The sequence below is a fragment of the Triturus cristatus genome, chromosome 8 (assembly GCF_964204655.1).
Source record: "Triturus cristatus chromosome 8, aTriCri1.1, whole genome shotgun sequence".
Lineage (NCBI taxonomy): Eukaryota > Metazoa > Chordata > Amphibia > Caudata > Salamandridae > Triturus > Triturus cristatus.
The window spans coordinates 1,179,843,541-1,179,867,827 of NC_140591.1; the positions used below are offsets into that span (position 1 = coordinate 1,179,843,541).

Genomic DNA, 24,287 nt, shown 5'->3' on the forward strand with positions numbered 1-24,287 from the left:
ACATAAATTTCGTGTTTTGAGTAAAGCAAGTTAAACCCCTATAAACAGTTTTTTTTTTAAAACAGCGACATCCCCAAGAATGCAAATATACGTTCAATATGTTTTGAGTAACTGCTGGAGGCCATTACCTGAGCGAAGCCTGAGGTATTGTTTCGGGGCTGGCTGGGACCTGAACTCCCTTCTCCCATTCTTGTTTCCATGAGTCAGCGAAGAGGTAATATTCTTCTATATTAACATGGTGGGAGTCGGGAATTTTCATGGCACTAATGAGGTCCTTCCGGAACACCTGTTGGAGAGAGGACACAGTTAAAAGATTTGAATTGAGAGCATAACAAACTGATGGTGTAATGAGGTGTTTTTGTAAAATATTTGGAATTTATTTCTGTTTTGATATTTCTTTAGCACAAGGAGCTTCACAAGTAAAAATGTTTCCCCAGCTTATCTGACATTCTCTGTTCAAGTACAACGCTCTTTAATCTGCATTCTTTTGGGTTCCTGTTTAAGTGTGGACTAGAGAAAGCTTTAGTTGTCCAACAAACATGATGTAATCAAAACAAATCATAAATAAAAGATCCATAATATCGAGTTGCTTGGGTCAGCCATGTTTATCGATTGGCCGGTTCAACGGTCATTCATATTTTGTGCCTGCCCCCTGCAGTATACACCATTTGGCAATTGGTCAGCCCACTTCAACCACTGGCTCTCTTCCATTGAGTGACAGCATTCTGCCCAACGACGTGCCTAAAAAGAAGTTCACTTCCGTGTCAGAGCCAGTGGGTGAATACTTTACCAATGTTTTTTTGTTCTTTTCATTCATCTCCGTTTTTTCTCTCCAATCATTATCCGGGTAAAATAAGTCTTGGGGTTACAGTAATTCAAAGTCAAATATACACATCATATTTGCTCTAAAACAAATCAAATTTTCCTATGATGTGCACTGAAACTAAAACAGGTTCTGTAACTGTTTAAATTACCCCTGCCTGCCTGCTAGAGAGCACCAGTGCAGTTCTATAAAAATTATATGGAAAGGTAAATTTATCTTTACATGTACATTTCTTTCTAGAATCATACTACCATAATGTTTAAGGAGCAGTATGTTTATAGGTCGAGCCTGGGCAGCGCATGCGCTGTTGCGAGGCATGCAATAGTGGAGTATGGCTTTGAAGCCCCGCCCACTCTACTCCCATATTTTTATTTGGCGTGTCATTGTCCTTCGTAAACACTGGCTTGAGTCGTTATTAGGCTCGTTAATCCCTGCTTGGTACTGCCTTGTCTCTGTTACCGCTCATAACGACTGGACTTTTTACTGGTGTTGTTACATGGTCTGCTTTATAAGCTGGTGAGCACAATTTTCTTTAATGCTCGGAGTCTACCCCATTCCACCCACAGCATCGCAGCACCCGCCTGCTTATGTTTGAATAGTAATGTTTTTGTTCAAATTACAGCGCAGTTCGCTTTAATTATAGTGGCTGCGCTTTTTAATTATTTAATATACAGCGTGGTCCGCTTTCACTTTAGGGGCCGCGCTTATTTAAATATTTAATATACGGTGCGGTCCGCTTTCACTTTAGCAGCCGCGCTTATTTAATTACAGCGCAGCCACTTTCACTTTAGGGCCGCGCTATGGAAGCTTTTGAAATTCTTTTTTTTTATTTTTATCACTTGTGTTGAAAGCCCCATAGGCGCTTTCACTTTAATGTTGGCCGCACCCCTTTGTTTAGACGCTAATATGTGAGCAGCATCTAAAAAAAGGGGCATGGCCAACATTAAAGTGCTCTCGCATTTGCGAGAGTTTGAGCTCTTGGTATTAAAAATAACAATGGCTTTTATATATGGGTTGCTTTTTAAACAAGCATTTACAATGCAGCAATATTATAGGTAGAGCTATTGGTATTGCTCATTATTTTTTTATCATTTTTGTATCCCTAAATAAATGGCATTGTCATTTCTATTGGCATTAGCTTTTTTTTTTGCATATGTGATACCTATTGCATTAGCAGAGAGAGAGTGAGGTGGTGAGATAGAGAGAGGTAGTGAGAGAGAGTGAGGTAGATAGAGAGTGAGGTAGTGAGAGAGAGAGTGAGGTAGTGAAAGAGTGAGGTAGAGAGGGATGTTGTGAGGTAGTGATATATAAGCATAGAGTGATGTTGTGATGTAGTGAGATAGAAAGAGAGGTAGTGAAAGAGAGTGAAAGTGAGTTAGTGAGATAGAAAGAGTGAGGTAGTGAGATAGAGAGTGATTGAGGTAGTGAGTGATAGAGAGTGAAGTTGTGAGGTTGTGAGCTAGAGAGTGAGGTAGTGATTTTTGAGAGAGAGAAGTTGTGAGATAGTGAGGTAGTGAGATAGAGTGGAGTAGTGAGGTAGAGAGTTATGTAGTGAGGGAGAGGGATGTTGTGAGGTAGTGAGATGTAAGCAGAGTGGTGCTTTCCACTTAGGTCAGATAATGAACCCACATCAAACCAACCCAAAGAAGCTTCAAGATAACTTCTCACACAACCGCCCAAAGATAGGAAGTATCTGTTACAGGTATGCTACAACATGAACGGGGCAGCCTCCAAGCCTTGAGCACAATATTTAAGCTCTTCCACCATTATCCACACAAAAAATCCACATTCTTAAAACCATGCACAACAAATGCCAATTATAGGGCCTGCAGGAAGCTTCCTGACTACGTCGCCGGTATCATCACAATACAAAAGCTACAGTAAAATGCATAGGCCTTGAAGCAGTTCATCTTTTTTGTAAGGCTGCAGTCCCAATTTAAACAACTAGAAGCTGACATCTCATGTCATGTCATGCTGTTGGCAGAAAAAATCTATATTGCACAGCTTGCGCTTCATATGGCTTTGTGATGGAAGTGTATTTTCCAATATGAGCGAATCGACATGTACAGCAGGAATCATTTGTGACTTCAGTGGTGTACTAAATACTGAGATTCGAGATGTCTCCACGGGACACATTAGCCTCTGTTTTCATGCTGAAATGAGGGGCATTCGGTGCCGCCAACCTTTTGGCAAAACTCTCTATGGGCATTTCAATGAAGAACACAGACAGCCATAGCGACCCCCACCACTCAAAGCCCCTGCCGGCCCCAACAGACTGCACGAAATCTCCAAAATGTATCTCTCAAGTTTCGCTTTTCATAAGTTTTAAGGAATTTTTTTGTCAAACTGTTTTTATTGGGATCACAGGGTTTCAGCATCGCACAGTAGTTCTACGGATTTCATGGGGATGTGTCTGAGTGTTTAATTCGTGCGCATCTGCTGGGTCTGTTAAAAGGTAAAAATTATAAATTAATTAAAGGTTTTCGAGATTAACAAGTGAAAATCATTGGGAATTTTAAAAAAAGGGAATAATAGCAAATTTTCTAAGAAAACGGTTCTAAAATCGTGTTATAGTTACTGAGAAATTGTGGAAACGGCAGCGCCAGCTGAGTCCCTAACGCTGCACCCAGCAGACTGAACGCGGCAGACAAAGCACAGGCCGGACGAACCCAATGCAAATATTGACCCAGAGTAGGAGCCCGGAACAGAGGCCGCGAGGAAACCGGAAGAGGATGGCCGGGAACACAGAATACTGAACGAGAGAGGAGCTGAACAGGAGAGGGATGGAAATACAGGCAGACAGGGGTAACGGAAGGAGAGGCAAGGCAGGGGGCAGAGAAAGAGCGATGGGGAGTGAAAACAGAACAATACCGGCGGCGCTGGCCAATAACGTCATCTCACTGAAGGCAGTCCTAAAAAAATGGCGGATGGAAGCTTCGAAACTTTTTCGGATTCGGGGGCGTGTTCCTGCTGTTCGAGAAAGGGCGTGGCTTAAAAGTGGAAAGAACAGCAAGGAACACGCCCCCGTATCTGAAAAAGACGGAGCCTATTTGGAGGGACGGCTCTCTCCTCCAATGGCTGGCCTCCGTTTAGGAAGCCAGCCAATGGAGGAGAGGCAAAAAGAGAGGCGGGCTAAGGAGCCACTCTCAGAAACATTAAATCTCCAACTTCCGGTTCTGCCTTCGGCAGACCGGACGGTCCTCGACCTAAAAAAAGCTACACTGCAAACAAAACATGTGTAAAAACATTACCACTACTTCATTGCTGTCTCTCTGCTCTTACTGTCACTTTTTTCACATCGTCACACTGTACCTCCTCTTTACCAGAGGCTCTCAGTTTATTAGTGGACTCCTCCTTTCACCTCAGCCTTTAACTGTCTTCTAATGGCACTACCCTCCGTTACTTCATGGCCTACCTCTCCCCTCTTCATTCCGTCACTCCTTTCACCAGAGTCTCTCGGTTTCTCAGCCTGTCCCTCTTTTCATCCCAGCCTTTTAGTCCCTCCATCTTATCCATTCAGTCTCTCTATGCGGCTCTTCCACCAGTACTTCATAGCAGTCTCTTCGCTCTACTTGTCACACTGTCCCTCCTTTAGGGTCGCTCTTTTCATTGCCCATTAACTTGTTCTCCAGCGTCGCAAGCTCATACCATACCAATAGCACTATGCAAATATATATACTCTACTGCAAATACAAAAGCACAAGTAAAAAATATTGTCCTTTTTAATGCCAATTGCTCCAAGTTTAATAAATGCGAGACCTGTTGCATTGTAAATGCTTGTTTTGTTAGTCGCTGGGAGATCAATCGCCATCTCTGGCCTCATACACCCCCTTTGAGCTCGTCTAGCTCCTGGAGAACTGTGGCAGTGAGAAGTGCTACACTCATGCTGCATCTTAAACTGTTGCGTATTTAAACTGTTAAGTGTCAACACACTAGTCAATAACCAGTCAAATTTCTTTTTAATTGTTTTGCATCTTTTAATAGTGCCAACTCTACCCGGCGGTATTGGAGCGCTTTACATGAGCACCAGTTACGTTACAAAAGAACACATTAATTATTTGGTAGGCACGGGGAGATTAGGCGCTCTGCCCAGAATCACAGGATGTTGAGCCTGCGCCGGGGCAAGAACCCAGTTTCCCATCTCCAAAGATGGCAGCTCTAGCCGTAAGGCTCAACTCTGAAACTACACAGGTCCTGTGGTGTTTATTAAGAAGCCCTACACTTAAACACATCTTGTTCTTAAGTCACACTCCCAGGCTGGCAGTGGACAGTTAAACTAGTTGCGTTCTGCTACATATGTGTTATTTTCTTTAATTGCGTTTAATTATAATTTAACTTGACAAAGTGCTTTCTTTATTTTTCTGTTATGCTGTTTTAGATAGCACAGCCATTACCCAACAAAGGTAAGGATTTTCCAACAATTTGTGCTCGTGTAGAGTCAACACTTTTTTGACCAGCTCTCGCGGGTTGCTATATTGTGTAGTAAATGGGCTCTACATTTTGCATCCAGTTCACACACAGCTTCAGTAGATCCGCCCCCTTCAGCGCGCTATACCTCGCATTTGTAAACGAGAAGTCAAACCTGTATTGACAACAGAAGCATTCGATCACATTTACCATTATTACAAAGGTAATAATCGAGGTGTTCTTGCTTTCCAGCCCTTTTGGATCTAGCCGATTCGCATTCAGTACTTTGTCAAAGTATTTGAAGGTCAAGACATACAAACACGAGAGGGATTTGCAATCAAACTTTATTTTTTATTTTTTATTCCACGCTCCGTATATGAATTTCCCCATCTAAGCGCTGTAACTGACAAATGTTAACCAATATAATGAAAACCCATTTGAGGATGTTTAGTTGTGATTGTAACTTGTGTCCCTTAGAAACGCTGCACACCTATTGCTCAGCTGTGTTATCGCACGAGCCCGGAGTTTATCTGCACGTGGGCGCCTCTCACCACGAGCCGCACTCCGGGAGTGGGGAGGGCCCCCAGCCCCCTTTATGTGAGAACCACGCCCGCCGGAACTGCAATTATGGAGCTCCCTTAACAGAATTATGACGTGAAGAAATGAATTGGAGAGCTGTGGTCAAATTTCTCTAAGCCTTGACATTTTTATCTTTTATGCTACCGTCTGCTTACCGACTCACTTACTTTCTTAATGCGCTCTAGCCGCAGCTGCTTCATGAATCTCCACTGGGCCCCATTGAAACCCGGCCTGCTCCTTTCAGCCATATGAAACTGTAGCGGAAACCCATTCTCTGCGCTGAAAGTGTATCCTTTTGCCGTTGATGTAGCGCATATTCCACCTGACAATATTGCAGTACTTGGGCGCGGGGTCGGTTTTGTTTGCCGGCCCTCGAGGGCTGCTCTGCCTTTCACTTTCTTCGCTTTACTTTTCCCGGTCCAATAAGTGGAACCGTGAGACTCTGTGCAAACACTGCCTGACACAGGGGCGAGTTTCGCGGGTAGTAGGCACCACTGAGGCAAAGAAAAACCATATAGAATCATAGGCTCAGTTTACAACGCCAATATATTTCTGTAACATTAAATACACTTTAACAAAACTACGATACTCTGACAAACCTAAAACTATGACGTCAAACCTTTTTATTTTATTTTTTTTCTTTCGATCTCCGAAGAGTGCCAGTACGAAGACCGCTCTTCCAACTGAGCTGTTGAAGGCTCTAAAATAAGGGATTTCCGGTAGATATGCAGCGAGAAGACCACAAACAGACGGTCTACTTTCTCGCTCAGGACACACACTTCCATTTTTTTTGTGTGCGCTAGGCACGGGGAGATAGTGCTTAGCCCAGAATCACAAGCCGCTGAGCGTGAGAAACAACCGCGAGGAAACCGGAAGAGGATGGCCGGGAACACAGAATACTGAACGAGAGAGGAGCTGAACAGGAGAGGGATGGAAATACAGGCAGACAGGGGTAACGGAAGGAGAGGCAAGGCAGGGGGCAGAGAAAGAGCGACGGGGAGTGAAAACAGAACAATACCGGCGGCGCTGGCCAATAACGTCATCTCACTGAAGGCAGTCCTAAAAAAATGGCGGATGAAAGCTTCGAAACTTTTTCGGATTCGGGGGCGTGTTCCTGCTGTTCGAGAAAGTGCGTGGCTAAAAAGTGGAAAGAACAGCAAGGAACACGCCCCCGAATCTGAAAAAGACAGAGCCTATTTGGAGGGACGGCTCTCTCCTCCACTGGCTGGCCTCAGTTTAGGAAGCCAGCCAATGGAGGAGAAGCTAAAAGAGAGGCGGGCTAAATAGCCACTCTAGAAAACATTAAATCTCCGACTTCCGGTTCTGCCTTCGGCAGACCGGTAGTCCTCGACCTAAAAACAGATAAAAGGCATTGTCATTTACAATGCCAGTACATTAAACGCCCGCAAATGCGAGACCTATTGCATTGAAAATGCTTGTTTTTTTATTATTTCAAGCCAAATGCTTGTAAGAATTTTAAAACAGACTCACATTAGCTAGCAAAACAGCAGAACCTATTGGCTTTGGGAATTGTATTTCCTGCACAGTCCAGCTGCACCTACATATTGGTTGCACAAGTTAACTGTTACAACTATCTGCGTCACTGCCTGGGGCTGTGCTGTTGTACGGGTCTGGACAGTCTCATTTGGATTTCCTCATGCCATTAACAACCCCCACACTAGACCTCAGCATTACTTCTTATTACTGACACAGGCTGCACTGGGGCACTTGAATCCTGGGCTCCAGTCCAGCCAATAGAGCACACATCTAGCAGCACTTTAGCCAATGTAGCACTTTTCTTGATCTGCAGTCCAGCCAACGGAGCACACGAATACTCAGCAGCAGTCCAGCCAATGAAGCACACATCTTGAGGAGCAGTTCAGCCAATGGAGCCATCTTGAGCTGCAGTCCAGCCAATGAGGCATACATCTTGAGCAGCAGTTCAGCCAATGGAGCACACGTCTTGAGCTGCAGTCCAGCCAATGAAGCACCTATTTTGATCTGCAGTCCACTTAATTTAAATGCTTTAAAAAATAGCTGCATGCTAACAAATCTCTCTTACTGTGCATGAGCAGACTCTAGCACCGTCAACACTTCAGGGCAGTCGGTGCTGCTGGTGAGAGCCTGCTTTATATATTTTTTTTAATAGTGAGACCAAGTCAAATGTCGGACTTCTTATTTGTGCTGTTTGGTAGCCTGAATAGCTTCTACATGAATGAGCTCTTGACACTCCCCACTGAAACTCCGGAGTGTTTTCTTGTCAGTCTCAGTGAGTTAGCGCCTGACTGCTTCAACTTATCAGTAAGTGTCTGCATGAGCTCTAACCATGGGCAAGTTCTTGACATTATCTGTAAGAAAGCTCCCGACTTATCTCTTGATGATCCCAAACGTGAAATCGCTCCTGGACATGCTTGAACTTTCTGCAACTCAGGGAACTCATCAATGAGCTGTTGTACGTGCCACTCCGTCAATGAGTTTCTGACCGTCTCTTATACGGAGTCAGACCCTGACTGTTTCCAGCCTCTGAGCAAACACCTGAACCACACCCAAAACTGGAGCCTGGATTGGGCGCAGCAGTGCATGCTGGGTTCATTAGGAGTGGTGGTGCACAACTGTGTCAATGGCCCAGCACTACGCAGTGAGAGAAGTCTCAGCAGTCCAGAGAGAGTGCTAATGCAGCATAGCAGAAAACTACAGTCCTAGCAAAGCGACCTGTGTCACAGCAATGACTGAATCCGCTGGGTGTCAGCAGTACTGGAGTCAGCAGCAGAATTTGTTTTCGACACAAACTAAGCAACAGGTACATCTGTAAATGTGCATACGATCATGAAAGTGTATTATTTTTTCTATCTGTATGTTTCAATAAAATAAAAGTTAAAAATACCCAGGCAGCATTTGAAAGGCCATCCGCCAGCAGCTTTGAGAAACTGAATTTCAGTCAATTATGGCCAAACTTCGGCCTGGTACGGTCAACTACAACCGAAAACAGCAGCCATGCGCCTGCCCTCTTATTCCCCTTAGAAACACAGAGATCAGTTTTCTACACATTTAGACATATCCAAATCGGAGACTCGCTCGGCACCATTGCAGCACCAGGATTTATTCTCTGGGAATTGGAAAAAAAAAAGGAATTGTCTTTTTTTGTGCTTTGCCTTGTTGAAAATATTTAAAAGCAAACCATACCAGTTACACTGCAACATAAAAGCCACACAGAGTTGACTTACACTACAAAGCTAGAAGTGTAAATGGCTGCACCCATACAGCATCCATTTGTACCATTCAAACATAAGAACCGCAGGTTCTCGTTGCATCGCCTGGTGATGTCTTCTGGTAGTCGCCTGCAGATCCTAGGTGCATCATTCAATCCAAGTTTACAACCATACAGGTTCATACATTTGGCAACTCGCCCCCTTGCAGGGGTTAAGAAGTGAAGGGGTGACTCAGTCATGCTTAGTTCTAGTCTACAGTCAACGCCAGGCATTGTATCCTATAAATCTTCTTAAGAAAGGCCATAATCATATTTTAAACCCCAATGGTTTCAGGCTACTGCAGCGTTGTAACAACCCCCCCTGCATCGAAGTAACCCAGCTCAGGAGCCTCTCCCATCTACCAGATGCTAGCACTGCCAATAAAATAGTGTCAGCATGCTACAACACGAGGTCATATTTCTGGAGTACAACACTTACTGTTGATCAGCTTTACCTTGGGTGGCAGGAATCTCAGGCGCCCAGCAAAATATTTTGCATAGACACTACACAATTTTTGTGTGCAGAGAATTAATTTATTCCACCGCCTTGATATTTATTTCCTGAAAAGACTTTTATCTCACTGCTGTCGAAGACCATCAAAAATGTGACCTTTGCAGGTGGATCAGTATTCTGTTTGGATCTTTTACAAATCCTTCGCCTCTCTTGGAACGTTTTGGAATAGAGGCACTGTGAAAAAGTGAACTGAGCCTCTGAATAGGGCCACATTTCAGACCAGGTCTTGTGGATTAGTGAACCAATGCATTGAGTCCAAAATCCTGCATTTGACTTCATGGCCATAGGTTAGTATCATGGTGGGACCACTCAGCCTTTCACGCCTTAAATTGTAATTGTTCATGTCGCACAAATCATTTAGGTTCACTTACTTTCGCATATGCATGTGCTTGTACAGTTGTTATTTCATGCACTGGATGAATTTGGTAGAGATTAGATCATATGTTTTAAAGTCTTGATTACGTAACAGTGTGTTTGATTCAGAGTTTGTTCTAGGTGGTTCTCACCATTCTTTTCATCATAGTTACCACTGAGGAAGGGCAGCTTGCCCGAAATGCATTGGGTTTATACCATCTACGTTGCATTATACAATGGTGAATCCCCATGTGTTATGGAGAAAAGCCTGTATAGGCACTCACTGAACTTGAAGTAGAAATATGGGAACATGAAAACGTATAGTTTAAATAGGTTTACTCATGGAATAAACTGGATTAAAAAAATGGAAGACACTGTTCAAACTTAATTGAAATGTCAATTCAAATTCACCGGCTGTGCATCCTGGGTTTGGGGGGACATGAGGAGGCTCCAGCTTCAATGTCGAATTTAACAAATATGGATGGAGCGTGTTCTAGGGCTGCATGCCTTAAAACTGCCTTTTGAGCAAAACATATCTTTATTGAAGACAATTGCAATTTGGTGTTCATTCTACCATGCTGATATATGGTAGGAAAAACCATGCTATAAAAACTTACCTCAACAGCAAGCATAGACCGTTTGAGATGATGAGCGCCTGGTTGCCAAGATGACATCACAAGCTTCGGAGGGAGATCGAAAACCCTTGAATGTTGCAGCTCAATCTACAGGCATGAAGGTGGAGCATGAGCAGGTTTGGTTGCAGAACCATGCCCTGTTGCCCAACAGGGGGTCCTAAAAAAGGGGGCAACCTGACCGGAAGACAGATGCTCAGGAGTTCGGGATACCATACTCACTGTGCCAAATCCAGAGCCACTAGTATGACTTGGTTCCAGTGGATCCTGATCTTTTTGAGAACTCTGGACAAGAGTCGTATCAGCAGAAAGGTGAACAGGAGTCCAGAGTTTCACTTGAAGTGAACAATTCTCAGAGTAAGAGCCGCTTTAGAAACTCCAACGCATAGAAGTACTGACATTGCACGTTCTTGGCCGTGGTGAACAGATCGAGCTAAGGTTCTCCCCATTCTTGGATGAAACCCTGCGACACCTCCGGACATAGCCATCTTTCGTGATCTGCAAGGCAGGGACAGCTGAGTTTGTGCGTCCTTGCGTTCAATGAGCCTGCCAGGTGCTGTACGACCAGGAAGATGCCCCAGCGTTCCAGCCAAGTCCAGAGGCGCAGAGGCCACCCAGTCCGGTTTGTTGCAATATAACATAGCAGTGGTGTTGTCCGTGAACACCTAGATGGAAGGAAGGCTTTCAAAGGCAAGTGAATAGCCCTTTACTCCAACAAACTTATGTAAATCAGAGACCCTGCCAGAGAGTCCTCTGATCTCCACCTCTCCCAGATGGCCGCAGCATCCTAGGAGTGACGCATCTGTCACCACTGTAAACTCTTCTGGGTGGGGATGGGAGAAGGATGCCATGAGACCCAGCAGCCCCTCCCCACCCCCGAGTCAGTTTCTCTGAAATCTAGGATTGAGGCCAAACATCAGAATCATAGCAGGAGTATACCAGAATTGCCGATCCAGAGGATAGACACTGAACTGTACTGTGCCCAGAATGGCTCCAATGAAAGAGAGCATCGGAGACTGGGTCAGGTGTAACTTGGGCAAGTGGATAGTGAACCTCAGCAGAAGGTTTACTGTAGCCTGGAGGTGGGCGACACCTGCAGGGCCAAGCCTGCCTTCAACAGCCAGTCTTCGAGGTGGGTGAAGAATGCAACCTCGGAACTCAGCAGATGTGCAGTAACCACTGCCACCACTTAGGCCTCACCACTGCCCCTCGGGTGATCACTAAAGGTGGGCACGGCAAACTGGAAATGCTTGGGGCTCACCGTGAACCACAGGTACAGCCTGTGGGCTGGCAGGATGTGGATGTGGAAATACACGTCCTGCAGGTCCAGCTCTACCATCCAGTCTCCGGGATCCAGTGCAAACAGAACCAGAGTCAACATGAGCATCCTGAATGTCTCTTTCCTCAAAAGAAAGTTGAGAGGGCGCAGATCTAGTATACAGTGGAGGGCTCTGTCCTTTGTTGGCACCAGAAAGTTGACGGAATAACAACCATGCCCTGCTTCTGGTGCAGGCACCCTTGTGATGGCTCCTATGGTCAAAAGAGCATGCACTACCTGACAAAGTAAGGACAGATGGTACTTGGTCAGTTGTGATTGGGATGGTGGGAGAGAGATGTTTCCACGAATGGTAGGTGGTTCATCTTCTTCACTCTCTGAAGCACCAACTTGCCAGATGTAATCACCAGTCACTGAGGCAGGTGGTGACTGCTTCGGCTGCCATACAGATGGCTGTACTGGATGGACGGCAAGCCAAAAGGGTTTGGATGCTGTGAAGGCCAGAGGAGTGGGGACACGGGTCAGCACACTGGGACTGGCTCCTGTGTCCTTTTTTGGGCTCCGCCACTTTGTCAGTGAAGGCTACTGGACTTGGCATGGCTGGTACTGCAGGCGCCCAGAGTTTCCCCTTCCACATCCACAGTAAAGGCAAAGGACTGCTTTTGAAATCGGGTGAATAAAGAAATCCAAAAGGATCTAGCAGTGACCCTGCTCTCACAAAAATGCTCAAGTGCTGCCTCAGCACTATTGTCAAACCGGCAGCAGCCATCGATGGGCATGTCGATCAGTAAGGGTTGGAATCACAGAGAACCCAGAGGACAATAACCAGGCGTGACGATGCAGCACCACTGTAGAAGCCATGGTTCCACCCAGGGAGTCATGGTGTCTAGTCCACACCAGTTGGCAAGTTTCACCGCAACCCTGCTATTCACCAAAGCTTAGTTGAGGGTGACGCTACTCTTTTGGGGCAGAATGGGATGCAGCAGCGCAACTCCGTCCCACAATGCATGGGAATATGAGCCTAAGAGGCATGCGGTGTTCACAGACTGCAAGGAAAGACTGGGTGAAGAGAAAAGGAGCTTCCCAAAGGTCTCCTACCTTTCGGATTCCCTATCTGCTTGAGTGTAAGGGAACGCTCTTGGGTTGAAATTCGGTTGTGAGGTCTGCCCCACCAGTCTCTCAAGAGAGGGGTGCTGGGGGAGGAAGGCTGGGTCTCCCGAGACGGATTGATGTCGATCTGCAATCATTCAATGAACATGAGACTCTGTACAGGGTTTCGCCCAGCCCCCCAGCAGCATGTCAGTGAGGGCTTCATTAAAATGGAGCAGGGGGCACAGGCAAGCCCACCCCAAATTGAAGCACCTCCGTCAAGACTCTGGACTTGACCTCGACAGCAGGCAGCTTAAGATCAAGCACATCATGATAGCAAAAGATGTGCCTTCCTCCAAAGACTGGCCCAGGGGGGAAAGAATGTATCCAAGCCACTGGCATCCCCCGGCTTCTCATACTATTTTTCCTCTCCAGTGTCCGCCCCTTCAGGGAGGTAGGGCCTGTTAATCTGTGTAAAGTCCAGGGGGTGGCAAGGCCTGGACAGCGTCGAGTGCCACCGTGTCGGCATCTAGGATTATGATCGGCTCATAATTGAGTGGTGCCGGCTAAGGAGGATGGAGGCATCTGTGGTGGCGTAAGTCCTGATCCTGGATTGGATCCAGGCGACTGGGCTAGCATCAAGGACGACCCAACTGACGGTAATCCAGCAGAGGCACCTATTGGCTCCATGGGGCCCGAAGGTGCGCCAGAGGGAGTCGGGGGCCCAAACATGGCATGCATGGCATCATAGAATTCCTTAAGTTAGGCAGGCATCACTCCGGCGCCAGGAAACTAGGGGCAGCACGGAGCAAGCTCAGACGCCGGCTTCACAGGTGGAGAGTAGGAGTGGGGCCTAGAAGAACGAGGTCAAGAGGGCGAAGCTGGGTGGAGCTGAGGAAAGAGACGAACACTGTTGGAGAGGGCGGGTGAGACGAGGGTAGACCCCACACTGGGTAGCTGAAGATAATCTGCTACAACACACGGGCCAGTTACTGGTTTTCGCATAGTTTCAACCCCGATGCATTGCTGTAACTAAGTAGGTGGGCATTGCCTCTGAAGCTGGTGGTTTTATGTATTTCTGATTCTGAAAATGTTGTGCAACATTGCTGAGATCTTGTGTAGCCTTGCCAAAGAGATGTGTATAATGTCTTATACTGCTGCTTTTTGTGACCAATCAAAATAGTTTAATAAAAAAAAGGAGGGCAAAGCTGAAGAATACTTCAACTTCTTGTGCTTCTTCAACTTAACCAACTTAGACAAGGTGGTCTTGGAGTTGGCAGACGATCGTTCACAGGAACAGCCTGGAGATTGTGCACGGGAATTGTGTGAAGCTTTTTGTTTTGCCACAAGGAGCTTCATCGCTTGCTTGCGAATTGCCTTCGGGTGCATCGACTTGCATTGGCGCTGGCCTTGGGGTTGTGTCCAAACCCCAGGCACAGATATCTGCCTGTGACAATCCCTGCGAGGCTTGAACCCTGAAAGTTTCGCAGAGGACATGTGCCTAGCAGACTGGATGCGAAAGTTAAAAAATGTTGACAGTCAAAAACGGTTGGTCACCAAAATGACCAAAGTAGGTCTCCGGATCCGCGGTTGGCACATAATAATGGAACAGATGTAAGCACACTGGGTTGGTGGCTAAGGGAGTACCACAACATCACTTATGACTTGGACAACACCGAGCTGAACGAAGACACCTATTGACGCGCAAAGGTACTCAAGATTTTCTGGACCCAGTCTGATGCCTGGAAAACATTTTAATGCGAGTAATCTCTGGTTAGAAGAGTCTATATAAAATCATTTTTACTAGCCATCGTTAGACACGGAGGAAAGGACTATGCTTTTCTTTCACCACTTGTTTCTCCAGCAGCACCTATCAATTGTTTGCACAAACTACATTTTACATGGAATTCTAGGGTGGGAGAGTTAAACCCAACAGTCTCATAACCAATCATCATTCTTCTATGCATTGAAGAGGCTCCTTTACTACGTCCCCCCCACCACTTTCTTCACACTACATCCGCTGTGGACTCCAAACTCCTTCCACTGCTTTTCTGACTATTCCCTATGAGAAAACCAAGTAATGCAATGGATGAGGAGATTTAGTACAACACTTACTCCCCACCAGCGAGGCCATGTCCACCACCGGTTTAAAATAAAACCTTTTGAAGGTCGAATCATCCGACCAGTCAGCTGCATTTATAGTATCTTTCAGCCTCGCTCCAAATGAGAAAGCCGTAGCTGCTATGGAGCTCCTGGCTGATGGGATCCAAACTTGTATATATTAATGACAGCTTCCAGCACCAAGTTGGAGTGATGCGCACTATATCAGTCTTGGGTTCGTGGACCTGGGTTGAGGTTTTTGTAATCATTGTGAATGGCAGTAATGCAGACCAACTTCTACTCACCACAGTCCTGAAGGAAAGCTTCCATGGCTGCAGTTCACAGGTGAGGCCTCAAGCTGATGTATCGCTAAACCTCGAAACCCAGTTGTGATGCAAAGAAAGCCCTCCTGAAAACTGCTGAAACCAGCTTCCAGGGACTAGAGTCCTGTAGATGTCTGGAATGCCATTCCACCACTACATTTTTCACTCCTGTTAGGTATTCTGCAGCCACTGCTATGGGGCTTTTAAGGTAGAAACACCACTAATCCGTGCCCAGTTGGACTTCATTCCTCCCAAATGTGTGATGTAGTGAACTGTTGTCCAACTTCAACAGTACGCAAAGCTGGGCCTTTTCCTTGGGCCAGCATTCAACTGCAAACGAACCTGTCAAGAGCTCCAGGCAGTTCATATGCAGTCCAAGTTCTTCTTCTGACCACTATCTTCCTGGTAGATAGATTTCCACATCTTGCACCTGATCCCAGCCTGTTGGTGTCTGATTCTATCACCAGGTTAGGTTTCAGCCAAAAATGTCTCTCCCGCTCCAAGCCTCAAAGTGAACTTACCACCAGCAGATCTCTTTCTTGGGGAGTCTTCCAACATGGTTATTGATTCAGAGTAAGATAATACCATTCTGAGGTGCACTACCTCTGAAGTGTCCTTTGGTGCAGTGGTCCTGTGAAGATGACCTGGATTAATGATAACAGAAGGCTGACCGTTCTTGCAATCTGTTGTAATAAGATTCTGGGCTTGCACAAGGTCCTTTTGAGTTCTTGTGTCATTGTCGAAGACCATCTATGATGAACCAGATGAAAAGGTGGTCTCTTGAGAAGGGGTCATCACTAAGTTCTTGCTGTTAATGACCAAACCCAACCTTTCCAACAAGGCAACTCCTGTCTGTAGGTGACTCACAAGACTCATACAGCAATGATCCATCATGTTATGTTATGTAGATTTGTATAGCACCGCTTATCACTGAGTAGGGTATCCAGGCGTTGGAGCAGGCGCATAGGCATTGGAATAAGGATGTCAGCTTCTTAAGGAATTCAAGAAGTGAGGAGGAGGCCCGGATGTGTGGAGGTAGGTCCTTCAAGGTTTTGGGTGCGATGTCGGAGAATGCTAGACCTCCAATTCTGCTTTTGAAGAGATGAGAAATTTGCCTTTCTTCTAATCGGCTACGTTGATCATGCAGCCGGAGGTTGGTTCTGGTGGTGGTGGACTTGTTGGACAGCGAAAGGGTTAGTTGGGTGTCACCAGCGTAGGATATTATGGAGATGCCATGTTTTTTGATGATGTGATTGAAAACAAAGTCAAGTAAATGTTGAACAGGGTAAGGCTGAGCGATGAACCCTGGGTGACTCTGCAGATTAGGTACTTCTGTACTGACATATAGGTTGGTAGTCTGACTCGCTGTGTTCTTCCTGTGAGGAAGAAGCATATCTAGTTGAGGGCCGGATCTTGGATGCCTCTGTCGTGCAGTCGTCTGATTGAGTGTGTAGTGTGATACTGTGTCGAAAGCAGCGGAGAGGTCAAGTAGAATGAGGACAACGTTTTTTTCCATGGTCCAGTATTGTGCAGATTTCGTCCGTGGCCACGATGACTGCTGTTTTTGTGCTGTGGTTGCTCCAAAAACCTGACTGGGTGCGGTCAAGTAGATTGTGCAGTTCGAGGTGGTTGGTGGGTTGTTTGTTAATTGTCTTCTCTATCACTTTGGCTGGGTACAGGAGCAGGGAGAAGGGTCAAAACTTGCTCAGCTCGCTGGGGTCGGCCATTGTTTTTTTGAGGAGTGCATTGACTGCTGCATGTTTCCAGTCTTTGGGGAAAGTGGCTAATTTGATGGAGACCTGATGTGGGAGGGGATTTTGCTGATCTGTGGTCCTCCCATCCAGTAGATGTGATGAGTGCAGGGGCCATTGGGGTTCCTGAGTGGGCTATTTCTAGGATTTCTCTGGTGCCTTCCTCGATGAGTATATTCCAGTCGCTTAGGTGTGTGTATTGTTTGGTGTTGTTCGAAGTTGCTGTAAATGTTTTCGATTCTGCTGTGAAATAAGTGGGATAGATTGTTGCAGAGTTCCTGTGATGATCTTGGATGCAGCCTCTGGGGTAGTAAACTCCTTGACAATTGGGAAGACCTCTTTGCAGATGTTAGAGCTTGCTTCTATAAATTCAGTTATGGCTCTTCTCTTGGTGTTTCTCAGGAGATGGTGGTAGTGCCCGAGTGCAGTCTTCCAGGTGGCTCTGGCTTGCGCATTGTAGTTGGAGCTCCATTTCCTTTCTAGCGGTCTGCATTGGCGTTTGGATTCCTGGAGGTTGTCTGTATACCAGCTTACCTGTTTGTTGGTTCTTTTTGGTCTGTCACGTTTGATGGGTACGAGTGAGTCTTCCCAGTTCTTGATCCATTGGCTGAAGTTGTTGATGTCCTAGTCTAAGTTGTTGGTGGTGTTGGGTTGGTCTGTTTCAAGGGCATTGCACCAGTTCGCCTCTTACTTCGTTCAAGTTCAGACTGGACAGATTTATGCATGTGGCTGCATTGGCTTGTGGTGTAGAGATTTGGAAGTATATGATGGAGTGATCGGTCCATATGAGTGGTAAGGCAAAGTTGTACTTGATTTTGCAGCCAGTGGCAAAGATTGGATTCAGAGTGTGTCCTGTGATATGTGTTGGGTCTGTAACAAGCTGGGAGAGTCCGATGCTATTCAGGTTCTTGAGGATGTCTGAGGAGCAGGTATCTGTAGAGTCCACAACAGGGAAATTGAGGTCGCCAATTAGCATGAAGTCCTTGGAGCTGATGGTGAAGGGAGCGATGAGGTTGCTGGAGTTGGTTTGCGGTCCAGGTGGTCTCTATGCTAGAGTTCCTTTCAAGGGAAAGCTGTGTGTTTGCAGGCAGAAGTGCATGTGTTCCATGAAGGAGGTGTCTGTGGTGCATTTGATGGTGTCCTTGGAAATAATTGCAAGTCCTCTTCCTGGTCTGTAAAGGCAGTCTTGGCATGCGATCCAGTAGCCTGCCAGAATGGCCACTGCGATGTCAGGAATCGATGCTTGGTTGATACAGATTTTGGTAAGAAAGATGCTGCCTGGCATTCTGTTGCTGAGAAGATCCCAGATTTCTGTGGCGTGTTTGTAGAGTGAGCGGTTGTTGAGAAGCATTCATGCAAGCGATTACTGAGATGCTGGTGTGGTATGTTGTGTGGTTATAGTCCTAGTGGACAGAGGAGTAGTTGCATGTAGGATCGTGTGCAGATGTCTCACTGCAAATGAAGTGGCAGTGGGTGCAGATAAAATGTCCTACTGTGGTGTGTGGTGGCAGCCTGGGTCAAGCAATTGGAGGGTTGATCGGACATGGGGTTGAGGCGCTGGGCGTGGTACAGGCATGGACAAGCCCAGATAGGCTTGCCTTTGGACAGTCCCACAGCAGTCTGCATTAAGTAGGTCCTGGGAGGAAGCGGGCTACTTTGGGTGGGAAGAGGAAGAAAGACGACACGAGAAGCGGGTAAGGAGCCGGGGAGGCAGGAAACATGTGTGTGTGGGGGGGGGGGGGGGCTGATTGGGCCTGAAGGAACAAGGAGGGCAAGAGAAAAAGCAGCACAAAGCGAAGCAGCACAAAAGGGAAAAAAAGGGTGAAGTGAGAAAATGAAAGAAAGGCACACGAGGGGGGAAGGGCACAAAGAAAGGCACAAAAGTGGAAGCAGGTGGTGAAAAGAGCAGAAAGCAGGAGAAGCATTAAAAAGGTGAAATAGAGAGGCACTGAAGGAAGAAAAGAGCAGAAAGTTGAGAAAGCCACTGGGAGGCAAGAAAAGAGTGGCACTAAAGCAAGAAAAGAGCAGAAAGCAAACAAAGATGCTCTAAAGAGAGGGCACAAAAAGTGGTGAGAAGCAGAAAACAGGTACGGGCAAAAGAATGAGAGAAGGGCATGAGAGGGGAGAGAGGTGGCAGAAGAAGGAGCGAGGCACGGGCCTCGAGGCGCAAGGCTGGGTTTAAAAGGGCCTATAGTAGTTGGAGGATCAGTCGCAGGTAAGTGGGTGTGGAGCTGGGCCTAGGTCTAGAATATCATCTAGATAGAGAAGACAAATTCCTTGTACTCAGAATGCCAACATCATTGATTTCAGAAACTTTGTCAAGCACCACAGTGCTCAGGAAACTGCTAAGGGAAGAGTCTTGAGTTTGAACACTCAGTGTCTCCAGATGAACTGCAAAAATCGGTGGTGCTGTGTAAAAATAGAACTATCAGGGATGCATCCTTGAGGTCTAAGAGTAGCATCCAGTCCCCCCAGTCATAGGATGTCCTTAAGGAGGTGAATGTCTCTCATTGTGAAGTGAAAGACCGGCTATTCACTCAATTCTTTCAGGTTGATCACTGGATGCTGTCCCGTGACTTTCTTTTCAAAGAGGAAAAGATTGCTTATGAAGTCCGTGGGTGCAGAAATGGTCAGTAAATGACATACCAATCTATTTGCAGGGAATCTACCTTTGAAAGACAGGGGTGGGGAATGACCTGTCTGAATTGGTGAGCCGTAGAATTCTATGTTGAACCCGTGATTCTCAGGATTATCTCTCATGAGTTTGGCCAATAAGATCCTAGGTGACATGTCAGGGAGCCTAGGACGTTCTAAGGTACCACAGCAGCATTTATGATCTTCTGTCCAATTGAGTGGCTCAGGCCAGCATGAGGTTAGGTGTCTTAATCTATTCTTCAAAGGCGCAACTGCAACAGACATACATCTGCATACAGAGGCATCAACATACCTCTTCCAAAATAGAATCATCCCAAGGGATGTACAATATACTCTTCCTTCTCCATGTAAGGAGGGCTGTGGCCTTGCATTTTCTAATGATCTAGGTCACAGACTTACCACTGAGTGAACCAGAATTTATAAAAGAGCCACGGATGGAGCAAATTGATGAGGGCAACTGTGACTGGGACCCTGTACCCTCTGTTATGCAAGGGCAAGGACCTAGGCCATTGGCCAGTCGTTATGAGCTAGGAGGCACTCAATGCACGTACAGGCCACAATCAGGGTGTCCTGCTCCAGGTCCACCAGGATCTTCAAAAGTGTTCTGTTCTTTAGGCAATATTTATTTTTATTCCTCTGCTACTCCAGTTACGGAACCAGAGTGGTCGTCCTCTCCCTTCCCAAGGGAGAAAGCCTACAGTACCAGGAAAGGAGGAGTGACAAGCACAGTGTTCCACTGCTGCGCTCCTACACTTGTGGCCTCTGTCGGTAGGAGGACCGCACTGTAGAACCATCGCAGACCCACTGACAGTAATGCTGCACAGGGACTGGGAAGTCCACCCTGTAGAAAACTGCAAGTGGAAAAGATACCAAATGAATTTAGCAAGTAGTCTTTCAAAATAATCTTTCTGTTACGTAAATTCCCAATCAAACCACATTGTTCAAAGAGTACTTATGTAATGCCGGAGCAGCGAGTCAAGAGGGCGAACAAGGCGGCAAGAAGCCTCTTTAATTGATAGAAGTGTGAGGATTGGTTATGAGACTGCTGGGTATCCCTCCACCCACTCCCACCACCAAGTTCCAAAGGAAAAATAGTTGGTGAAAAAATGTCATATTAGTGCTGCTGGAAGAATAAACAGAGAAAGCAAAGCATAATTTTTGCCTCCGGTCCTTAACCAGAATCACAGTACGTAATCACAAAAGCTCCTTCCGACACTTCTGACATGGTTGGCATCCAAATGACTGAAGACCAAACATAACCTCAAGAACTATGGAGCGGTGGCAATAGGGACGAGGTAAGTGGGTCTACGCTCACCTCAGCAGGCTTCTTCTCATCCTTTATGGCACTTTTCGATTTGCTCTTGTACTTCGAACAGTTGAAAAAAGAAGTGGATGGACCTATAAGTAAGGAGAAAAAAATGAAAAAGGGGAAATGATGGCAAATATTTCATTGCACAGTGAGACACGAGCAGGGATGAAGAGATCGGTCTAAAGATACTGGCTAACCGAGAAGTACAAACAGATAACTATGACATATAATAAATATTTGCCAAAAATGGCATAAGAGGGTAAAAACAGGATCGACAGAGTTCCGACCTCAATGTACACAAAGAAGCTCACCTTCACTTAACAGTCAAACGAGTTGTCTTTTTCTAGACTTGCAAATTGTCAAATTCACAGTAAATCATTTGAAAGGATATTTGCAAAAAATATTTAACAAAGATTTCATACACAGGTAAATACAACAGTCCATATTTTGTCAACAAATTTACGGGAAGTTGTTTTTCTCCCATATGCACAGCACAGAAAAAGCAATACTACTGCCTATAAAATCTCAATGAAACATGTATTAAAATGACTTCCCACGAGTCAACAGACTTGGAATAACATTTACATTTTTAGATGCATCTAAGGCAGATCTCAAACTATCCAACCAAGCTGAGATTTGCATTCTAGAAGCAATCCTATTTTTAGGATGAAAGTTGGGGGTTATAGCTCAACGAGGTCGCTAACAATTTTATTTTTAAACCCTTGGGCATCCTTATCTAGCAATCACGGAAAGAGACTCCTCAGATAGCATTCAGGTTGAAGCTTAATTGTACAGTTCAGTAAACAAACAATGTTTAAATAAAGGCGCTAAGATCACATCCATGAGAAAGAGTGTAGTGGTGTGCCAAATCAAAGTGTGGGTAGTCAGTAAAAGGAAGTGGAACCAAGCTCCTGGGGTCAGAGTCCCTTTCTTTCAAATACTTTATACATTGACTTACTATTTATGAAATACCTACTAAAAATGGTCTTTTAGATGCTCTCAAACCTACTTCATTTTCACCTACAGAAGTAACAGTTTACGCAGTAAAATTAAGGATTTTAAAGTGGTTTTGCCAATCAATATATCTGCCGGCACAAAAATCTTATTAGAGAGACTCTGGTTTAGCCAGGAAGAAGAGCACCCTTTGGCCATGGTGCTCTGCCGACTTTCTTGTACTTTTATAATGCATGTTGTTCTACAGTTTATAGAAATGCGGAAGTAAAATGTAGGACTGCTGCAGAACTAACTATTTGTGCTGAGCAAGACTGATAAAACCTGTGACTCATTGTGAACAGGACAGCTCTGCCCACAGAAAGTAAATACTTTTACTCAAAAGTACTCAGTTTGAGTCATATCTGGGCTGTAACACAAACATGTGCCGGCCTGAGCTGTGGGAAGGTTTGCTGTGGGCACTATTTTTGCCTTCGACAGAAGGCTATACCGTGGCCTTTGTCTGCTTCTCTTCTCTAGAACAACTGGTCCAACAAGGACTTTCCTCAAACTGTACAATAAACGTTTCAAGATCTCAACACTCAAATGATTCAAAGAAAAGCCAGATGGGCAATGAGATGGCTGCTTCTCTCAAGTGCTTTGGCGAGAATCGCAGTCCAGAGCTGCTTTGAACAGCTAAGAAGATGCTGGAGCTGCCAAAGTCCAGGTGGCCAAGGTAGCAGCCCACTTGCAGGTTGGAGCTGGATCCAATAATCCAAGGGAACAATACCAGGCCTCATCACACACCTGTGAGGAGCAGCATGGCCACAAAGCTATACTAGAGGACCAAGGGGTAGGGGAAGACCCTCAAAGATTCCCGAGATAAAACCAGCAATGCAAATTATTTCCTGACGTCTGAAATGACAGTGGTGATGGAGAGAGCAGAGGATGGAGCAAGCAGTGTACGGGTGGCTGAAAAGCATCAAACTGTGATGAAAGCTTTTGCAGCTGCACCACCTGACACAGATTTAGTGAAAGATGCAGCAAGGGAGTGGGCTACTGTGAACTCCAGTGCCTCCACTGCCTTTCTAAATGCTCCTCACCCAGAGGGAACCTGCCAGTTTCCGCTATACCTCAGAAGGAGAATCAACAAGTTAGATTAGAAGAAATACGTTGCTAATGCGGCCAAAGGGAGTGATTGGATTCTGCCAACCCAGACACGACCTAGAGAAAGGTTGATGGTTTTGTTCAAGGATCCACAGAACAGGGGTGTGGCGCGGAGTGGCGGGGCAACCCTTCAAGGGGTCCTCCAACCCTGCACTGGGACTCCATTCTGCCAAAGGCCAATAAATATCTGAGATATCGGAGACTGAGGCCCCTCATTACATTCTTCAGGGAAACCCCACCATTGTGCGTTATGCCACTGCTGCGAAAGTCCACCCATCACATTGAGACAAAAAAAAAAAAATCTAATGACAGGGTCATGGATGAGATAAAGGGTCAGGTGACAAGAATTAAGCAGTGTGTAACAACCTGGGATCTAATAGGGACATTGCAGGGACAGACCACAGAAATCCGGAGTGTTGTGAGCAGTGAACTTCTCTTACTTTGCAGAAGTCCACAGTAGTCAAGGACCATCTGCCTGAACACACTCTAGTTGCTTTATTTCTCAGTTAATGTGTATCTGAAATCTTTGCCACAAATGTTCCCGCACAAAAAGTAACTATACTCCCCAGAGAGGGTCCACCAGATAGATTCAGAAGATGTAATTTTGTTAGTGGAAAGATCAGCCCCAGGAATCGCTGGCAGTGACCAGAGCCGCAGCCAAGAATGCATATGGCAGGAAGGGGTGTCTATTTGTTTCCAGACCTGAGATGGTTGCCTTTGCAAATGAGAAAATGTCCACCGCGACTAAAAAATAGTTCGGTCATCACTCAGGGCTATGAGGCTTTGCAAAGGTTTACATTTAAACGATGAAATCTTGGGGGAAGATATAAAGTTTCTCACACTCTAACAGCTTGTAATTTTACTTAAGGGTCACACAGAAGGAGCAGTGCTGACTGCACAAGGTGGAGCTTGTGCTTGTTCCTCTCCCCCACCATTAGTTAAAGCAGTTATGTAAATTAGTTTGTCTGATGTCAAGCTTTCTTTTTTAGGTTGAGCCTACTAGACCGCACTGCTTCTAGGCTGTAAAAGGCATATTGTGGGCTTGAATCCCATCCACTACTTACCACTGGTTGGCTTTACGGTCACTCATTTGCCTCCTCATTTGTATCCCAGCTTGTCACACTTGTCCTT

The 24,287-nt window shown here is 45.8% G+C and overlaps 1 protein-coding gene across 2 annotated transcripts in view; it reads right to left on the reverse strand.

Moving 5' to 3' along the window:
* JADE3 (jade family PHD finger 3) overlaps positions 1–24,287 on the reverse strand; it is a 195,724-nt gene that overhangs the window by 62,082 nt on the left and 109,355 nt on the right. For both annotated transcript variants that reach the window (XM_085622853.1, XM_085622854.1), the window contains exons 3-4: positions 21,066–21,148; positions 129–286 (exon numbers count right to left, since the gene is read on the reverse strand). In XM_085622853.1, coding sequence (XP_085478979.1) covers positions 129–286; positions 21,066–21,148 — 241 coding nt within the window. The remainder of the gene's footprint in view (positions 1–128; positions 287–21,065; positions 21,149–24,287) is intronic.